General features: G+C 41.1%; 1 protein-coding gene across 1 annotated transcript in view; it reads left to right on the top strand.

Annotated features, from left to right (window-relative positions):
* Positions 1 to 16,633, top strand: part of PIP4K2A (phosphatidylinositol-5-phosphate 4-kinase type 2 alpha) — a 201,586-nt gene that overhangs the window by 155,787 nt on the left and 29,166 nt on the right. The window contains exon 6 of the mRNA XM_024199516.2: positions 2,904 to 2,942. Within this exon, the coding sequence (XP_024055284.1) occupies positions 2,904 to 2,942 (39 nt within the window). The remainder of the gene's footprint in view (positions 1 to 2,903; positions 2,943 to 16,633) is intronic.

Raw genomic sequence — 16,633 nt, 5'->3', positions numbered from 1 at the left:
GGGTATAGGGCCAGCAATGCCTGAAATACCAGCACATGGGCGCAGCACTCAAGGGGGCACCATAGCTGACCCTACAGATGCCGCTAAGGCAAAAATCTCCAACAACCGCACCCGTGAGTGCGCATACACCTAGAATGGAATGGACATGAACAACACATCTCAAAGAACAGCAGTTATAAAAGGTGGGTAACTATTTTTTCAACACATTTGACTACATAAGTATGTCTGCAAGCTTATTCAAAGATTGTTACTTAGTTCTGTATATTACTGAGAGAAGTGTCATACTGCATAATGCATCATCCCTTACACCCCCACCTATTGCAGACAAATAGCTACCTAGAAAAGATGTCACTTGGATGTTTCGTCCAAGCTTGATTTCTCAGAACTGACTAACAGTTGTTCAAGAACTGGCTCATCAGTGTCTAGCATTATGGCCTCTGTGGGAGAGAATAAAACATGAGAGGAGATTACAAGGGGGAGAATGGGAATACTTCTTAATTGTGCTATGGATGTTCTCTCTTTCTCTCTCTCTTTCTCTCTCTCTCTCAAATGGAGATGCACATTCATGCTGCCCTTTAGCCCATCTTAAGTTAACCAACTGACACATGCCATATCTTGATCAGCAGAGATATGGGAGTTTGTACTTAACCAAAAGCACACACGTATTGGGAGCCCTCCAAAGATATTTTAAAGAATGAGTCAGTAATCTATTGGTCGAATTAGAGATGGATGATTTATAAAAGATTTAGGGGAGGGTTCAATTTAGATAAGCATCCAAAAGTCCAGATGCTTAACCAATGATCTTTGATCAGTTCAAAATAGATTTTATCGTAAGATTTCCAATACTTCTTGGCTTGACCATGTTTGAAATACGAAAGGAAATGCTCTCCTAATTTTATATTCTTGTCTTGGTCAAAACTTGAAAATACAGAGGCATTTCAAGTTAGAGGCCATTACTCATTTTATTTGAGCTGGTTTGCTCATCTGTAACTATCACCTTCCTTGTCAAACCAGTAGTTGGAATGCCTCCCTCTCTCATGACTCACCAAGTTTGTCTAATTTTAGACAAAACGATCTCAGTTATGGGTAAGGGTTAGGGTTGACATGCAGTCAACATGTGCCATAATCAGCTTTGTTCCAAAAATGGGGACTTTGGCTTGTTTGTGTGCTGCTTGGTTATTTAATATTATGTATACGTATTATGGGACTGGTGTTTCTTCTTTGACTTATTGCATTTTTAAGTGTTTGTAGGGTTACCTGGAGTGCTCCAATAGGAACCTCCTATTATTGTATAAATGTGTCGTTTATTTGTATTGCAGTAGCATGTGGACACCCTAGTTTTATACAAACACATAACAAAAAGAAATCCAAAGAAAAAATCAGTCACATTTAGCATTTCTATAAATAGCATTTGTTGCTAGTTATCTTTCCAGAACCTCTGTATTTCTATTAATTTGTCCAGTTGAAGGAGGAGAGGCCAAAAGTACCTTTTTGGTGATGGAAAAATTCTTGTTTCAGAGGCTAGGTTTATTCATCAGGATGAACTTTCACCAGACAGATTTATAATACATTGGACATAGTAGTAGTAGAGAGAAAATAATCTTTGTTTTCTAACTTTGATTAATGTTACAGTGCTTGCAAAGTCTATGGGAGCAGAGTCCACTGTAGTAGCTGAAAGTTTTCAAGACACACCAGTTTAGAATTTACACTTCTGTTTTTCTGCCTTGGGTTACAAGGAACATCTAAGATTACTATAGCTAGAAGAGCTTAGAGACAAGGGGTGGGATTTTCAAAAGTACTCAGCATTGGCCTAACTCTGTTCCTGTTGAAATTAGTGGTAAAACTCCCATTGACATCTGTTGGAGCAGTTAGGCCAACACTGAGTGCTTTTGAAAACTGACCCCAAAAATTTGGTGTAAAATTTTTTTCAGTTTGATTACTTCATGCATTTGACCACATTCTGTATATAATCAGAGTCCCCAGTTGTTTGTGAATGCCTTTTGCACAGCAAGAGGGAAAAGACAAATATTTTTTATAAGTAAGAAAGTGTGATTGTAAAATCACAAAAATTGGCAAGATTAAGAGGCAAGGGCAGTACCTAAAACTACATTTAATTGATATTGTTGCAGTGAGTTTGATTTCAAGTGTCCCTCTAACTTTAGCTTTTACAAATTTTCATTTTTTATTTGTTTGGTTCTTAACTGACCTTTCTTTCTGACAAGTAGCCCCTGGAAATGGATGGGAGTGATATGACACAGAACACAAAATAAAATATGTGTAACTAACTAATTCAAAGGGCCTTTTTTCACTATTTTGGCAACTTATGATGTTGTGTAATGAAATCCCTGCTGAGTTGCCATATAATATAGCTAAAGGCCACTGTCCATACATCTGTTTTATGCATCCAGCTCCCCAGATATATCTCTCCAGATAAAACATTGAAGTATTTGGATTTAAAATGTGTGTAGAGAAAGGTAAGGCTATGAATTTTTAGGATCACTAGAGATAGTATCCTCCTTTTCAGCATTTCTCCACACTGCATCCACAATGCAACAAAAATATAGCCAGTGAATGCTTTATAGATCTTGTGGGGCTGTTGTCTGCATGCTGTAGAAACACATTAAGGAAGAAGAGAGTGGCTGTAGAACGCTCAGTGATTTAAACGTACTTCCTCCCCTTCATGTGTGTCATCCTCTATCCTCTTCAAAATATTGCAGCAGGCCAAACTACCTGAGCTGTGTGTGGCAAAATAACCACTTTACCACATCTCTGCCAAACAGTCATCAAGTTCAGGACATAGTTTTGCCAACCCATTCTGTGCCCAGTTCTGGTCCATAATCTTAAAAGTTTTAAATTTATTTCCTGTTACGTGCACATTTTTAGATCCAGTCTTTCTGTTTCAGGGCTCTACTGTGGCTAGAGAAGCCAGTGAAAAAGAAAAGGTATGGTGAATTTGCATTTCTTGTCCAGTTACTTAGCTGCTAACCCATTTTAGGACGAGTATGATTGGTGCTCTTGTGCACCTAACCTTTCTTTCCCCTTCTGTTGTTCTACTGCTCTTTCCTCCTCTTTTCTCAACTCTGCTTCATCTACTGTTCTGTAGTGAGATTGTGACATCAGAGGTAAGTGAACTAATCCACCTCTTCTTCTCCACCTATCCTCCCTTTTTCCTCTCCTCTTCCCAGCTCCTCTTGTTCCTGCCGTGTGAAAAGCTTATTGTTGTGACTGTGGTATCAGAAAGTTTTCTCTTGCTTCCTTCCCTCTCTTTTTTTCTTGCCACTTTTCATGCTGTAGCCTTATGGATAATCCATTTTATTTGATAGAAATGACATCCTTTCTAGTGTGACTGTAACATTGAGACAAATTTTGAAATGTGGGCACCTCGGCATTACAAGTAAAGCCTGTATGTGTGTGTGCAAGCTGGATAGCTGTGATCCTGTGACAGACTTGTATGCATATGCAGTTATGGCTGTTACCCACAGGACAGGTTCCCACTCCTTTTTTGTGGGTACAAGTTAGGAATCAGCTACTGAAAATGTTTCTCTAAAAGTAAGATCTCCACCCTGTAGTCTCTCTCTCCGTCAATGTCTTCTCAATTCTTTTGGGCACTTCAGTCTTCTTGGTTTTAAAATAAACTTAATTCTTAAATCTTTTTTTAATTACAAAACAAAATTTTGATCCACATTTTATTAATGGTTTCACATCTGTAATCAAATGCCCTGATTGAATAATAGATATAGGAGCAATTGTTGCAGGTATATACAGGAAACTGAATATTCCACTATATATTATATATGACCTAGTAAATTGATTCCTAGCAATTTGAATTTCAAAATACTGGAAAAGATTAAGACTGCAGTCTGCTTATTTTCTTGTTTTCATCGTAAGCTCTGAACTTCCCCTTCCCCCAGTTGTAAGGAATTCCTGAATTATATCACTGTGTGGGATCACATAGCAGCGTGGGGTCAAAGACCCTGTTTTGCTTTGTCCCAGGACCCATTTTGGTATTTTGTTTAAATGGAGCATTAGTTACGGTGTCCTCTCTGGGCTTTGGAGCCCTCCTGTGTAAATCACATTGACGGCACTGATGAGTTGGAGACAGACGTGATCAACTGCTGTAGCGGTGAAAGCTACTAACGGTACGTTGTGACTCAAATAAAGGCTTTTATTTTAGACCCATGAGAAACTCTCTGCTAAGTATTATTTTTCTCTCCCTTCCAAGAGGAAATGACTGGACAGTTCAGATCCTCATGCATTTTCTTTCAGCATCATCCATCTAGCAGCTCCCAAATGTGAATTGGAATCATCATGACAGCCAATATCTGCATTTATCTCCCTTCTGCAGGAGATCCTTCAAGACCACAGCTTGAACTGTCTTTATTTTTCTGGTCTATTTTTATTTTTATAGCATAACCACTTGTGTTTTCAAACCTTAGTGATTTAACCCTCCACTGTTTTGGAATGGCAGCTAATGCACAGTGAAGACATCTGCTGTCAGCACTGTGATAATTTAATATAAATGCAAAAAACCACAATATCCCAGTATGTTAAAATAATACAGAATCAGACAATATCAAGGGTATTCAGATTTCAATGGAGTCTAACTCTGAGTGTCCTCGTGTTGTAGAGAGTCTGTAGAATACTGGTATACATCACATGGGAGAATATATCCTGTTGGTACAAATACAGTTAGTATCTGTTAGAACTCTCAAAAACACTAAGTATTGACCTAACTTTGCTCCCACTGAAGTCAATGGTAATTGATATTAATGGGAGTAGAATTAGACCATTGCTGAGCAATTTCAAAAATCCCGCCAATAATCCTTATTTTAACATAGGGTGAAATCCTGGCCCCACTGAAGTCTGTCATAAAACTCTCATTGATTTCAGTAACACCAGGATTTCACCGTTAATTTCTAATAGTTTTTCCTTCTTTAATGGTAACCTGAAAAATACAAATAAAAATGCTGCCAAAAAAACTACAGTTTAACATTTAAATGGCTGAAATGGTATTTTTTGAAAAAGGAATCTGATTTGTCAATTGTAGATCAAAGCAGGCCTAGTGTTGCAGCCAATTCAGTGGGTGTTGTGAGCAGAGAGAGCCTGCAGCATCAGGGCCTGAGATCAAATATTCTGCAGCTACAGTACCCTCAAAGGCAGTGTGGTGCACCGATAAAATGACAGGTTAGCACTCTGTGTACATTTAAAAAAATAATTGACAGGGCTCAGGCAGAATCTAAGCTTCGGAGAAAGAACAGCATTTCTTGGATCCATTTAAAAAAAGTTTGTTTTGCAAACAGTTCTGATCAATGGAAAAATTTCATTTTTATTTTGTTTTACGGTACTCTTTTTTCTATGAACACCAGAGTCTGCCTGAGCTGTGTCAATTTAAAAGGGCCAGGAGAGTATACTGCAATCTTCTATCGATCTTTACCATAGATTCTTATAGGATCCAAATCACTGTGGTAGCTAGATGACAGTATCTTCTGCTTCATGCATTAACGTCCTGCAGTGTTTTAACCCAAAGTAATTTTATTCATATTTAAAGGTTACTATTTAAAGTGCAATCTTTTAAATCTCTGAATGTGTTTTACACAAAATATTTGTTTTCTATCTTTAAGTAGAGTAGTAGAATCTGGATTATATGTGGGTGAACCCCATGTGTGTATGGAACCCAGAAGGATTGTGAGGTTGACCTATGTGGATCCTATTGTAGGGTCAAAGCCTGGGTTTAGTATAAAGATTATATTGGCATGAGTTTGTGAGGGCTACATTACTTATGAGTGAAAAATGTAAACATTGCACAACATTACTTATTTTCTGTTTTGCCACAAAATAGAAGGTATGTTAGAAAAAAATTTCTAATGATGCTGAGCGGGGAAGGAAACAAATGTTTGGTGATGTCAGATGCTTCTTTAAGAGAGCTAACTAAAAATGACACCTTTTTAAAAACTAAATTTACATCCACATTTTCAAAGGTTGCATCTTCGGTAGGAGTAGAGTCTCAAACTACTCTTGAAACATGTAGAAGTGTCTGAAAAATTATAGTTTAAAAAGAAAAGTGAGCCATTTTTAATTAGTTCTCGTGGAAGCCTCTGACATCACCAAAATATGTCTCCCTCTCCTGTTAAGTATCTTTAAAGAAATTGCTTAACTGATTCAACCAAAAAATAAAAATATCTCACACCTTATCTGGTGTGGTAACTTATCTGCCAAGTTTTATCCTGATGCTAATTAAAATCACCTTCTGCAGTAATAAAGCCCTGAAATTACATTCAGAATGAAAGACTCACAATTAATAATGTATTCTTAATCCATCCGTAGATATTGTATCTGAGCAACAAGGAAGTATTAGAGAGAGGGAAGAGTCTTTTGTGGTGAAGACTTAGGGCTAAGAAGTCAGGTCTTGCTACAGATTTATTATGTGACCTTTAGGAAGTCACCTAAGCCAAAATTTTCAAATGATGATTAAAGATAGGCTCCTAAATTCACATTGAGGCACTCAAATGAGGAGCCTGATTTTGAGAGTTGCTGAGCACTAACAGCTCCCATTGAAATCATTTCGTGCAATTTCAATAGGAACTCTAGGTCAACATCATTCAGAACCGGGTGTGTTCAGCACCTCTGAAAATCAGGAGAGCTAGGTGCTTAATAGGGAGTCAAAATTTTAGACACTCTAGCTCAAAAATGTTGACCAAAATGGTGATGATGCTCAATATCTTTTTCTGTACATCTTTCTTCAGCAATTACAATACCTGTAAGTAAGAGGTAATCTGTTATGCCAAGAACTTTAATGCACCAGGAAAGTAATAAATCAGTAAGAAAAGCATATTCAATCTCTGTCTCTGATTTGTCATCATGAGTCAAAAATTATTTTTTTCTGGAAGAGGGGCCAACTGGAATGACTAATTATTGACAACTTTATTGCTTTCTGCACCATTCTCAATTTTTCTTTCATTTGACTTGTCACACCTGTTTAATCTCCTGATGTGTTAATGTTGTTGTCATTTTAAATATTTTGTGATCCAATCCCATCCCTTAGATTTCACCTTGACACACAATTCTTGTGATTTTATATTAGGAGAGATTTTAACAATAACATCATCACTTTCATGGCAACAGGTATCATAACATACATTTACAGATGTCTTGAATTTTAAAAGAACAGTACATTTCAACAGTTGTCAGATTCTGACAGCTGCTGCTTACTTTTTTTATTCCTTAATTCTTTCTTTTAATAGAGGGCATTTCCTATTCATGCCTCGAACAGTTTTGCCCTCTCTAAGTGAGACAGGGATAATGTGGAACTCCCTGGTGGTCTCTCTCTTTCACAGCTGTGCTGCACTTCCAGTATGACATTAAATTAGTAATTATAGCTGAGTGTAGTACTTCTTACTTCTGACAGTCTGAGCACACTGCCAGCAAGTGAGCTGCTCAGCAGGGAATTTGGAGAAGAAAAAGAAAACATAACTGGACTGTGTTTTTTTCCCTAAGGAGGTTGCAGTGATTATTTAAACATCCTATGTTCCATTCTTGCTAGACAACCTTCAAACAATATTAGAACTAGACGTTAATATGCATTTTTATGCTTAATCTTCTAAAATCACCATATCACTGCTTGAACTGATATATACTTTTACTCATAAAACAGTAACTAGATCATGAAAGCATAAATGTACTAATTAAAATGACTATGGGTTTGCTTTAACCTAAGAACTTTTCCATTGATGCTGGTTTTGAAAAAAAAAAAAAGTTGCTGTTGGCAGTTGTAGATGTTTCTCAGCTATTATTACTATTGGCAGTTCTAACTCTTTGGTGATTCTTGGGAATTGTACGTGGCACCCATGCACAAGCAATTCTCTGAGGTTGGACACTTTCACATGTAACCCTCAAATTGTAATAGGTAATTAATGTCTAGGTATTACAGTTACCCGTATATACTCATTCATTAGCCCGTTTGTTTATAAGCCGACCCCCCAAAATGGATAGGTAAAAATAGCAAAAACTGTGTGATCCTTTCATAAGCCGACCCTATATTTCAGGGGTTGGAAAACTTTGGCTCCCGGCCCATCAGGGTAAGCCACTGGCGGGTCGGGACGTTTTGTTTACTTGGAGCGTCTGCAGGCATGGAGCCCCTCAGCTCCCTGTGGCCGCGGTTCGCCGTTCTGAGGGGCTCCAGGCCTGCAGACGCTCCAGATAAACAAAATGACAATGTATTAGATATTCAATTCAATGATTCCATAGAGTTTAAAATCATAAAATTTCGGTCTAGACCCGTTTATAAGCCGACCCCCGCTCTTTGATGCGTCACTTTTTTACCAAAAATATTCGGCTTATCAACAAGTATATATGGTAAGTTATTACATCTAGAAATATCTTCCATACCTGCTTTCCAGCATTTCTTTTGGACCCTTTAAATTACAACATATTATAATTAATGACTACTTTTATCTGGTTCCTGAGGCCACAGTCATAAATGAGATAGGAGGGATTGTAATATCAGATCTTTTTAGCACAATAGCTCAGCAGCAGTGTCTTATTCCAACTCTTCAATTAAAGGATATTTTTGTCTTTTGCGGTCAGTAGATGAATAGTTAAAGGGACTTCATCAAGTTCCAAAATTTGACCTACTTTTTTCATTATTTCAATTCAAAGTCTTTATAATTCCATAATATTACTTATTTCATCTGAGGATTTCAAAGTGCTTTACAGACATTAATTAAGCCTCTCAACATACCTCTGAAGTATGTCTTAGACTCATTTTATAAATGGATACCAAATTGAGGCACAGTGAGGTTGTAATTTGCCCAGGGTGTCACAGTAAAGCAGTGGCAAAGTTACAATTAGAAATGAGTCCAGACTCCCATTCCCCTACTCCAAAAACTAGATTACACTACCCTGTAAAATTTCTTTACAAAGCAAATTATTTAAAAAGTTTTTTGCTTAGACAGTTTTTTTTAAAAGACTTATGCTGGGAGCCCAGCACTCATTTTGTGTGTGTGTATACCTGTGCACAAAATGAAGGGACAAAATAGCAAGAAAAATCAAGTTCAATATCAAGAGTTTGTTTTCTTAAGTAAAAAAATGACTAAACAAAATTTGAATTATATCTTGATTATAAAATTTACAAAAGGAAAAGAGAAACTAGAAATTGCTATTATGATAATTACATACCCATGCCACTGGAATTCAGTCATTTGTTTAAAAAAATAAAAAATAGTAAAAGGAGAATATATAGAGCAAAGATTTGAAGTAAGTCTGGATATGCAGAATCTCCAAAACTATGCCTTCATTTTCATACAACAGAAGAGGTAGTGCTTATTTTTAAAACGCCAGAATATTGTGATGATGAAAATTCAAGGTAATTAAATGGTTACTCATGGCTTCAGAAATTCCAAAGTAATTAGAATGTAGTATATGATTTACTAAATCTAATACCTGTAAAATGTTCTAATGACTCATTATTTGAATTAAAAATGAATAATCTTTAAGCCCGATCCAGCTAAGACTTATGGACCTACTTGACTTCATGCATTGTGAGACTTCAGTGGGACTAATCACAGCAAAGTTAAACAAGTGCATAAGTCTTTACAGGACCACAGCCTTAGTTCTTGTTATTGTTGCAACTCAAAGCACAAATTAGAATATAGCAGTTTTTTTCTAATATAGGGTGTAATTTTGTACTGGACCTCTAAGAGTCACAGCACAGAAGTCGCACTCAGGGGAAGACAGAACTAAAGTGACTTTAAGATACCTTTTGTGGCCTTATTCTGGGATCTTCTGGTGGCCAGTGTAGCCCCCAGCATAATTTAGGCAGCCCTTGGGGCTTGCCTACATTATGTTAATCCAAAGTAAACTGCATATGGCTGGCAATGCTGCCCAAAAACTTGGTAGTGCTATGTCTTGGAGCCCCATCTTTCCCACCATTGGCCCCATCTGTGAGAGCCTGCTTTTGCCGTTTGTGCCAGGGGAATTCTCCCCGACCAGATCCAGGGATTTTCTAGTCCTTTTACGCTGCCACAGCTGCTTCCAGGGGCCAGGCTGTGCAGGAAGAATCTTTCCCGTTAATTTTAGCAGCATTTTTTCAGGAAAAAAGTGTCCCTATCCAGCAATTTGATGTTATTTTTTCCCCAGGGCTGTAAAATTACTGAAGTCCATATTGATTTAAAATTTAAATTTAATATAAAATGGAATGAAACAGGTATTCTTTGAGTGCCGGTCCTTATCTGTATTCCACTGTGGGTTATGTATGTTCTCCATGCACACAGAGTCAGAGCATTCTTGCAAGCGGTGTCCATTGGTCCGTGCATATGCCCTTGCCCTCCTTCTGTTTCCAACCGAAGGCATAAATGGCGGAGGAAACCCACCAGCTTTCCAGTTACTTTTTATTGCTGCATAGCTTGGATCGGAACCTCCAGTGTCTGTAGCTCTCCTTTGATTTCCTTGAATCTGAAATATTTCAAAGATTGCCGTTAATGCATTTTGTATATAGTTCTTCATAGTTAATAGTTCTTCTTTGAGGAGTGTCTCTGTAGGTGCTCCACTTCAGGTGAATGTGCCCCTGCACCTTCGATCGGAGAGTTTCAGCAGCAGTGCTCATCTGGGTCGTGCATGCACTATCCCTGTCTCGCGCTGTTGTCAGCGCCTGTCTAGCACATGTGACCTGACTCCTCTCAATTCCTTTTCAACTGTCCTTGGCCTGAGACAGAGCTCCAAGCAGTGCAAAAACAGTTTCGAAGTGCTTAGAATAGCTTCTTAGAATAGTTTTAGTAGATTAGTTATGGTTACTTACCCTTTCTTTCCCCATTTATTTTCTGTTAGAAAAAAATTCTTTTTATACCTCTGTTTTTGCCAGTTAGGATAGTTACCATTCACCCATACAGCTGAACCGCCATAGTTCCAGTATGCCTGCTTCACCGGGCTTCCAGTGTTGCCATTCCTGCTGGGAGGTGATGCTGATGTTGGACTGACACACTCAGTGTGTCTGCTGCTTAGGTGAGACACACATACCTCAGAAGTGCTCTCACTACAGCAACCTAAAGGCTTGAGCCAGAAAGGACAGAGACTTGTGTCTCAAACCTATTCTCATGGAAAAGTCTCTGTGCCTGGCATCTGATCCTGACCAGCAGACCCCCTCTGGACAAAGATCTCCAGAGGCATGATCTTTTCCACACAAGAATGCTCATTCATCCAAAAAGGCTCCAAGGAATCAATTTCTCCCTTGAAAGACCCAACAAAAAGGTAATAGTCTTCAGGTCATTCCCTACCCTTGGTACCAACCACACTGCGGCTGAGTACATACGAGGTACTGGGATCCTCTTGTCCAGGACAACCACTGACCTCAAGCAGTCAGACTTAGGCTACGTCTTCACTACGGGGGGGGTCGATTTAAGAACAGCGTAGCAGAATTCGACGTATCGCAGCCAACTTACCCCGCTGTAGGGACGGCGGCAAAATCAACCTCTGCGGCTTCCCGTCGACGGCGCTTACTCCCACCTTCGCTGGTGGAGTAAGAGTGTCGATTCGGGGATGGGACGCGATAAATCGATCCCCGAGAGGTCGATTTCTACCCGCTGATTCAGGCGGGTAGTGTAGACCTAGCCTTAGAGTCAAGAGGCAAACAAATAACCTCCTCCTCCACTATGGCACCAATGGAGCCAGATGCAGCACCAAGACACTTCCCACAGCCAATGGCGCCCCCACCTATTTCAGTAGCACAAAGCGCTCAGAGGTCAGCACCAACACCCACACCTGCAGCAGTGTCACTGCACCAACCACTTCAGCACTGAAACCAGCAGCACCACACCATTTCTTACAATGCAAGGATCTACTTGTCTCTTCGACACTGCAGTCTCCACTATTCGGCACTGATGTCTCTCCGGTGCACATGGTACCATGCCAACCCACTTCACCACTGGCTCCTCCATTTTCTAGTGAGGAGTTTGCCATTCCCATTCTAGTTTCCCATTCAAACTACTACACATTAGGCTCCACTGTGCAGACTAAATCTTTACACAGGATGGACACCCATTCCTGGTATGTTCACCCTTGTCTACCACCACTTATGCCCTTTCCCATGCCGTGGCCTTACTGGGACCCCCTGGGCAGCATACAGGGGACAATACCTTAGGCCCTTTAATTCCTACAGGGAGAAGATCAGGTCTCCCCCACCATGCTCAGTGGCGGCACCATCAGAGCTCCCTGAGGAGAGCTTTGAGGAACACAAGGAAGCCTTGGAACAGGAGACGATGCCCCCAGCCAACATTTCCTCTTCCTCCCCGGACGAGAACATAATGCCTCTACTGCCCAGAGCTGATGATGATTTCAAACACTTCCAGGAGCTGTTCAAGGGAATCATATTCCCTAGAGATCCCTCTAGAAGGTATCCCAGATTCACACCATAAACTACTAGATATTCTACACACCTCATCTGCTTCAAAAATAGCACTTCCTATAAATGACATGCTGATGGAACCAGTCAGATGTACGGCAGACCCCGGCAACTATACTGCCCACCTATAAAAGAGTGGATAAAAAATACTGCATCCCCTCGAAGGGGATGGACTTTTTATTTTCTCACCCAGCACCAAACTTTCTAGTTGTTGATGCAGTCAATCAGCATGGTAAACAACATCGTTTCAGATCCACGCCACACGACAAAGAATGGAAGTGACTAGATCTTTTTGACCACAAGGCCTACTCATCAACAACTCTGCAATTCTGGATTTCCAATTACGCTGCATTGATGGCTAAATATGATCACTCAGATTATTCTAAATTCATTGACTTTATTGATTACGTCCCAGAAGACAAAAGGGAACAATTCAAAACCATCATATCTGAGGGTCATCATCTCGCCAGAACAGCCTTACAGGCATCCTTAGATGCAGCAGACATGGCGGCTTGCTCCACCGCCACTGTTCTAGTCATGCGCTGAGCGTCATAGTTCCCCCTCTCTGGCTTCCCCAGGGAGGGGCAATCTACGGTGGAGGACCTCCCCTTTGATGGCCAAAAGCTGTTCGCCCCAAAGATGGGTGAGACCCTCCACACCTGGAAGGATTCTTGGGCAACCCTTCATACTTTGGGTATATATACACTTGCAATGAAAAAAGAACAGGATAGATACTATTCTTCCCAGTGCACAATATCTCCCCCCTACACACAACAACTGAGGCATTATGATACACAATGGCAGAGGCAGAGATCTCCAAGGCATCAACCACCTCCACTTCAGTTGTCTGTGTCCCAACAACCCTCCCCAAACAACAATTTTGAGGGTTTGATCAAAGGCCCAAACAACCTCCCTCCATCTCAAAGAACCTCAGTTACTGCACAGGGTGAGTAACTTCTCTTTTTAGCAGAGTTTTTCTAGCTATATTCCCCGCCCTGGGGAATTCCCCCACCCCTTATCCCCCCACATACCCTGTTATGGGTACTGGACTATGCCCAGAACTCCAGGTTTCAAAAATGGTGTGTCCTGCCCCCATTCCTTCTCAGTCAGTGACAACCATCAGCACTGCTTGTACTATTTGTGGGAGGTACACGTCACAGCTAGGTGTAATATCTGCCACTCTTTCCTTAGCCATATCAATGAGGTGCGGGAACTGTGGCTTAGAAAGCACTTCCATGGAGAAGGCCATGAAGTCAGAGTCACACCCAGGCCCAGGGACCTCCCGCACTACATCAGCCTGAAGCGATACAGCCTGCACCTCCCACCATAAGGTTTGACTCTGGTGTAAGGGAGTCCATACCCACAGACCCCCTCATCAGGGTCTCGTTGGGAAGGCAGAGAACACTTGCACAAGCATAAAAGCAGGTCTCCCTTTAAGTCTGCTTTGAAGATGACTTATACAGCTCTGCCTTAATTAAGAAAATCTGCTCATTCAACCCATAGGATTTAGGATATACTAAGTCCCAGGGTCATGACTCTTAAGCCTATAAAACCAGGACTCTATCTGCCAGTTCCACTAGTACTGTCCAAATCAAAAAGTTGGGAATCTGTCAGTTCCAACACAATCAGAATTTCAACCACTGGTGGTACTGTCACTGTCTCATGCACCAGCCACACATCATCTCTCCTCCAGTCCCTTCAGCACGAACGGGAGTTCAGATACATATGCTACACCGGAAGACATCCTGCCTCTTCCTGAGCCTCAGTTTCCCCAATCATCAGGACTTTCTCTCACTACAGAGATTTTGACTCCCCACAGGATGTTACCTGTGACAGAAACCTGGCACCTCTTCCATCTACCACTGCACCTTTCCTCCATCAGAACCATCATACCACCATTGGATTCGGACCCTTTTTTCCTCTTTCTTATGAGAATCCAAACCACAATGATCTCCTCCTCCAAGAAATGTTAGTCCACACAGGAGATCCAGAGCCTCTTGGTACCAACCTCCACCTCAGTATTTATCTCGGGACCAGTGGTACAGCATGTTTTGCGGACCTCCACAACCCGCTTCTGACCCTGCTTACTGACCATACTGGGGAACATGGTATCCCTATGCCAGATATACAGAGCCCATGCATTTTGCCAGGGAGTCACTCCACCATTTCCCTCTGAGAGAGCGGTCAGAGTTTTCTCCTGACCTCATGGAGGAGGAGGACTACAAACTGGTTTTGCCAGTACCGACAAGATTGTCTTAATTTCCTGATGACCCAGTCACCCTGACAACCATAAACAATTTCAAGATGTATTGCTCAGGGTGCCAGAGGAACTCCAGATTTCCCTAGAGGAGATCCAGGACCCTCAATCCTGCAATCCATTGGGTCCAGTCAAATAGCACTTTCAGTTAATGAAGTTAGTCTAGAATCTGCTAGAGTGGACTGGCATACACCAGCCACATGTGCCCCTGCCCCCAAGAGAGCAGATAAATGGTACTACATTTCAGCCCAGGGAATGGAATTTCACTTTACCCACTCTGTGCTGAACTCTGGTCGTCCTGGCTGTCATGGAGAGATCTAGACAACAGTCTCCTAAATCCACTCCTTCTGACAAGGAAGCTAAATGTTTAGACTTGTTAGGAAGAAAGGTCTTCACATCTACTTTCCTTCAGTTTTGTATAGTGAATTATCAAGTGCTGTTGGCTAAGTACAACTATCTAAACTATTTCAAATTCACAGACTTCGTAGACAAGATACCACAGCAGCATAGCTAACTTCCAGGCTCTTATTCAAGAGGACAAGCTGGTGCCCAGAACTACTTCAATCAGCGATTGATGCACCAGATACATCATCTAAGGCAGCGGCAATGGCCATTGTGATGCACCATGAGTCATGGCTACATGGGATTTCCCACAGAGGTCTAAAATAGGAGGACTTGCCCTTCAGTGAAACCCACCTTTTCAATGAGAAGACAGATGAGTCCTTAGGTACTTTAAAGGACTCCAGGACCTTCCACTAACTGGGAATATGTACACCTGTCCCAAAGAGGAAATATCACAGGTAGCCTTACAAACCTAGACTGGCAACTCAACAGTTTTATCACCAACAATCTTACGACCTTCCTCGTAAGAGACAATGTGTACAGAAGCATCATTTCTCTACACCTCACATGTCTGCAGCACCATCTCAAGCCCAACCCCTGGCTAAAATATATTTTGAATAGGAGTTTGATACGTGCAAACCATTGATGGTGCCACCTCTATCCAGTCACCACATATACTTCAGGGGTCATTTAGCACTCTGTTTCCAAAACTAAAGTGCTATACAGTGTGATGGGGTTCCCGGGGTGCAACCTGAACAGTGGGACCCTGAGCCCTCCAAAACCGACCAACCTAGGTTGCCTATCACACTGATGCTGATGTCAAGCTACAAACCTCTGGCAGGTACTTCACTTATAGCGACATCCACAGGCAGGGACACACCCAACTGAGTTACATGAATGACCTCCCAGCCTCTTATGAACCAACAATAGAGAAGCGCCAGCCAATTCCCTCTAGCTCCCCACTCTTGCACCCCAGGACTGTACCGTCTTACACTATTCAAGGCTCCCTTGGGCAGTGCAAGTTTATTAAGTTGGTTGCCACTCCCCAAGTGTGGAGTGGACACACACTAACCTATGTAAACTGATCTGAGATTTCCCAAGCACTTCAACCAAAACACACTGTTTTAGGTAAAATATAAAACAGATTTATTAGCTACAGAAAGATAGATTTTAAGTGATTATAAGTGGTAAGCATAAATGTCAGAGATAGTTACTTAAGAAAATGAAAAGTAAACATGCATTCTAAATCCTAAACTTGTCGTCTAAGTAAGAATTGAATCAAACAATGTCTCACCCTGACAGATGGTACAAGCAGGTTACAGTTCCTCAATACATAGGCTGGGCCTACCCTTCCCCACTTCAGACTTTGTCCTCCAGATGTTCTTCCAAATATTAAGTTGGGGAAGGGGGAAGAGAGGCCAAGTAATGTCATTTCCCCTCTTTTATATTGTCTTCCAGCTTGCTGGAAAGATCTTTAATGTGATGTGGGGATCAGGCAGTCTCCATTGATAAAGCAGTTTCCATTGCATATGTGCTCTCTCTGAGGTCTCTGGGATGGCTGTTGGGAGAGTGCATTCCCTTTAATGGGCCATCAGCACATGTCTGGCTGGTCCTTCGTTGCAACTGAAAGGTTGGCTGTGGGC

Source organism: Terrapene carolina, unplaced genomic scaffold (assembly GCF_002925995.2).
Source record: "Terrapene carolina triunguis isolate 2854851 unplaced genomic scaffold, T_m_triunguis-2.0 Scaffold84, whole genome shotgun sequence".
NCBI classification, from domain to species: Eukaryota; Metazoa; Chordata; order Testudines; family Emydidae; genus Terrapene; species Terrapene triunguis.
This window is presented reverse-complemented; position numbering and strand designations above follow the sequence as displayed.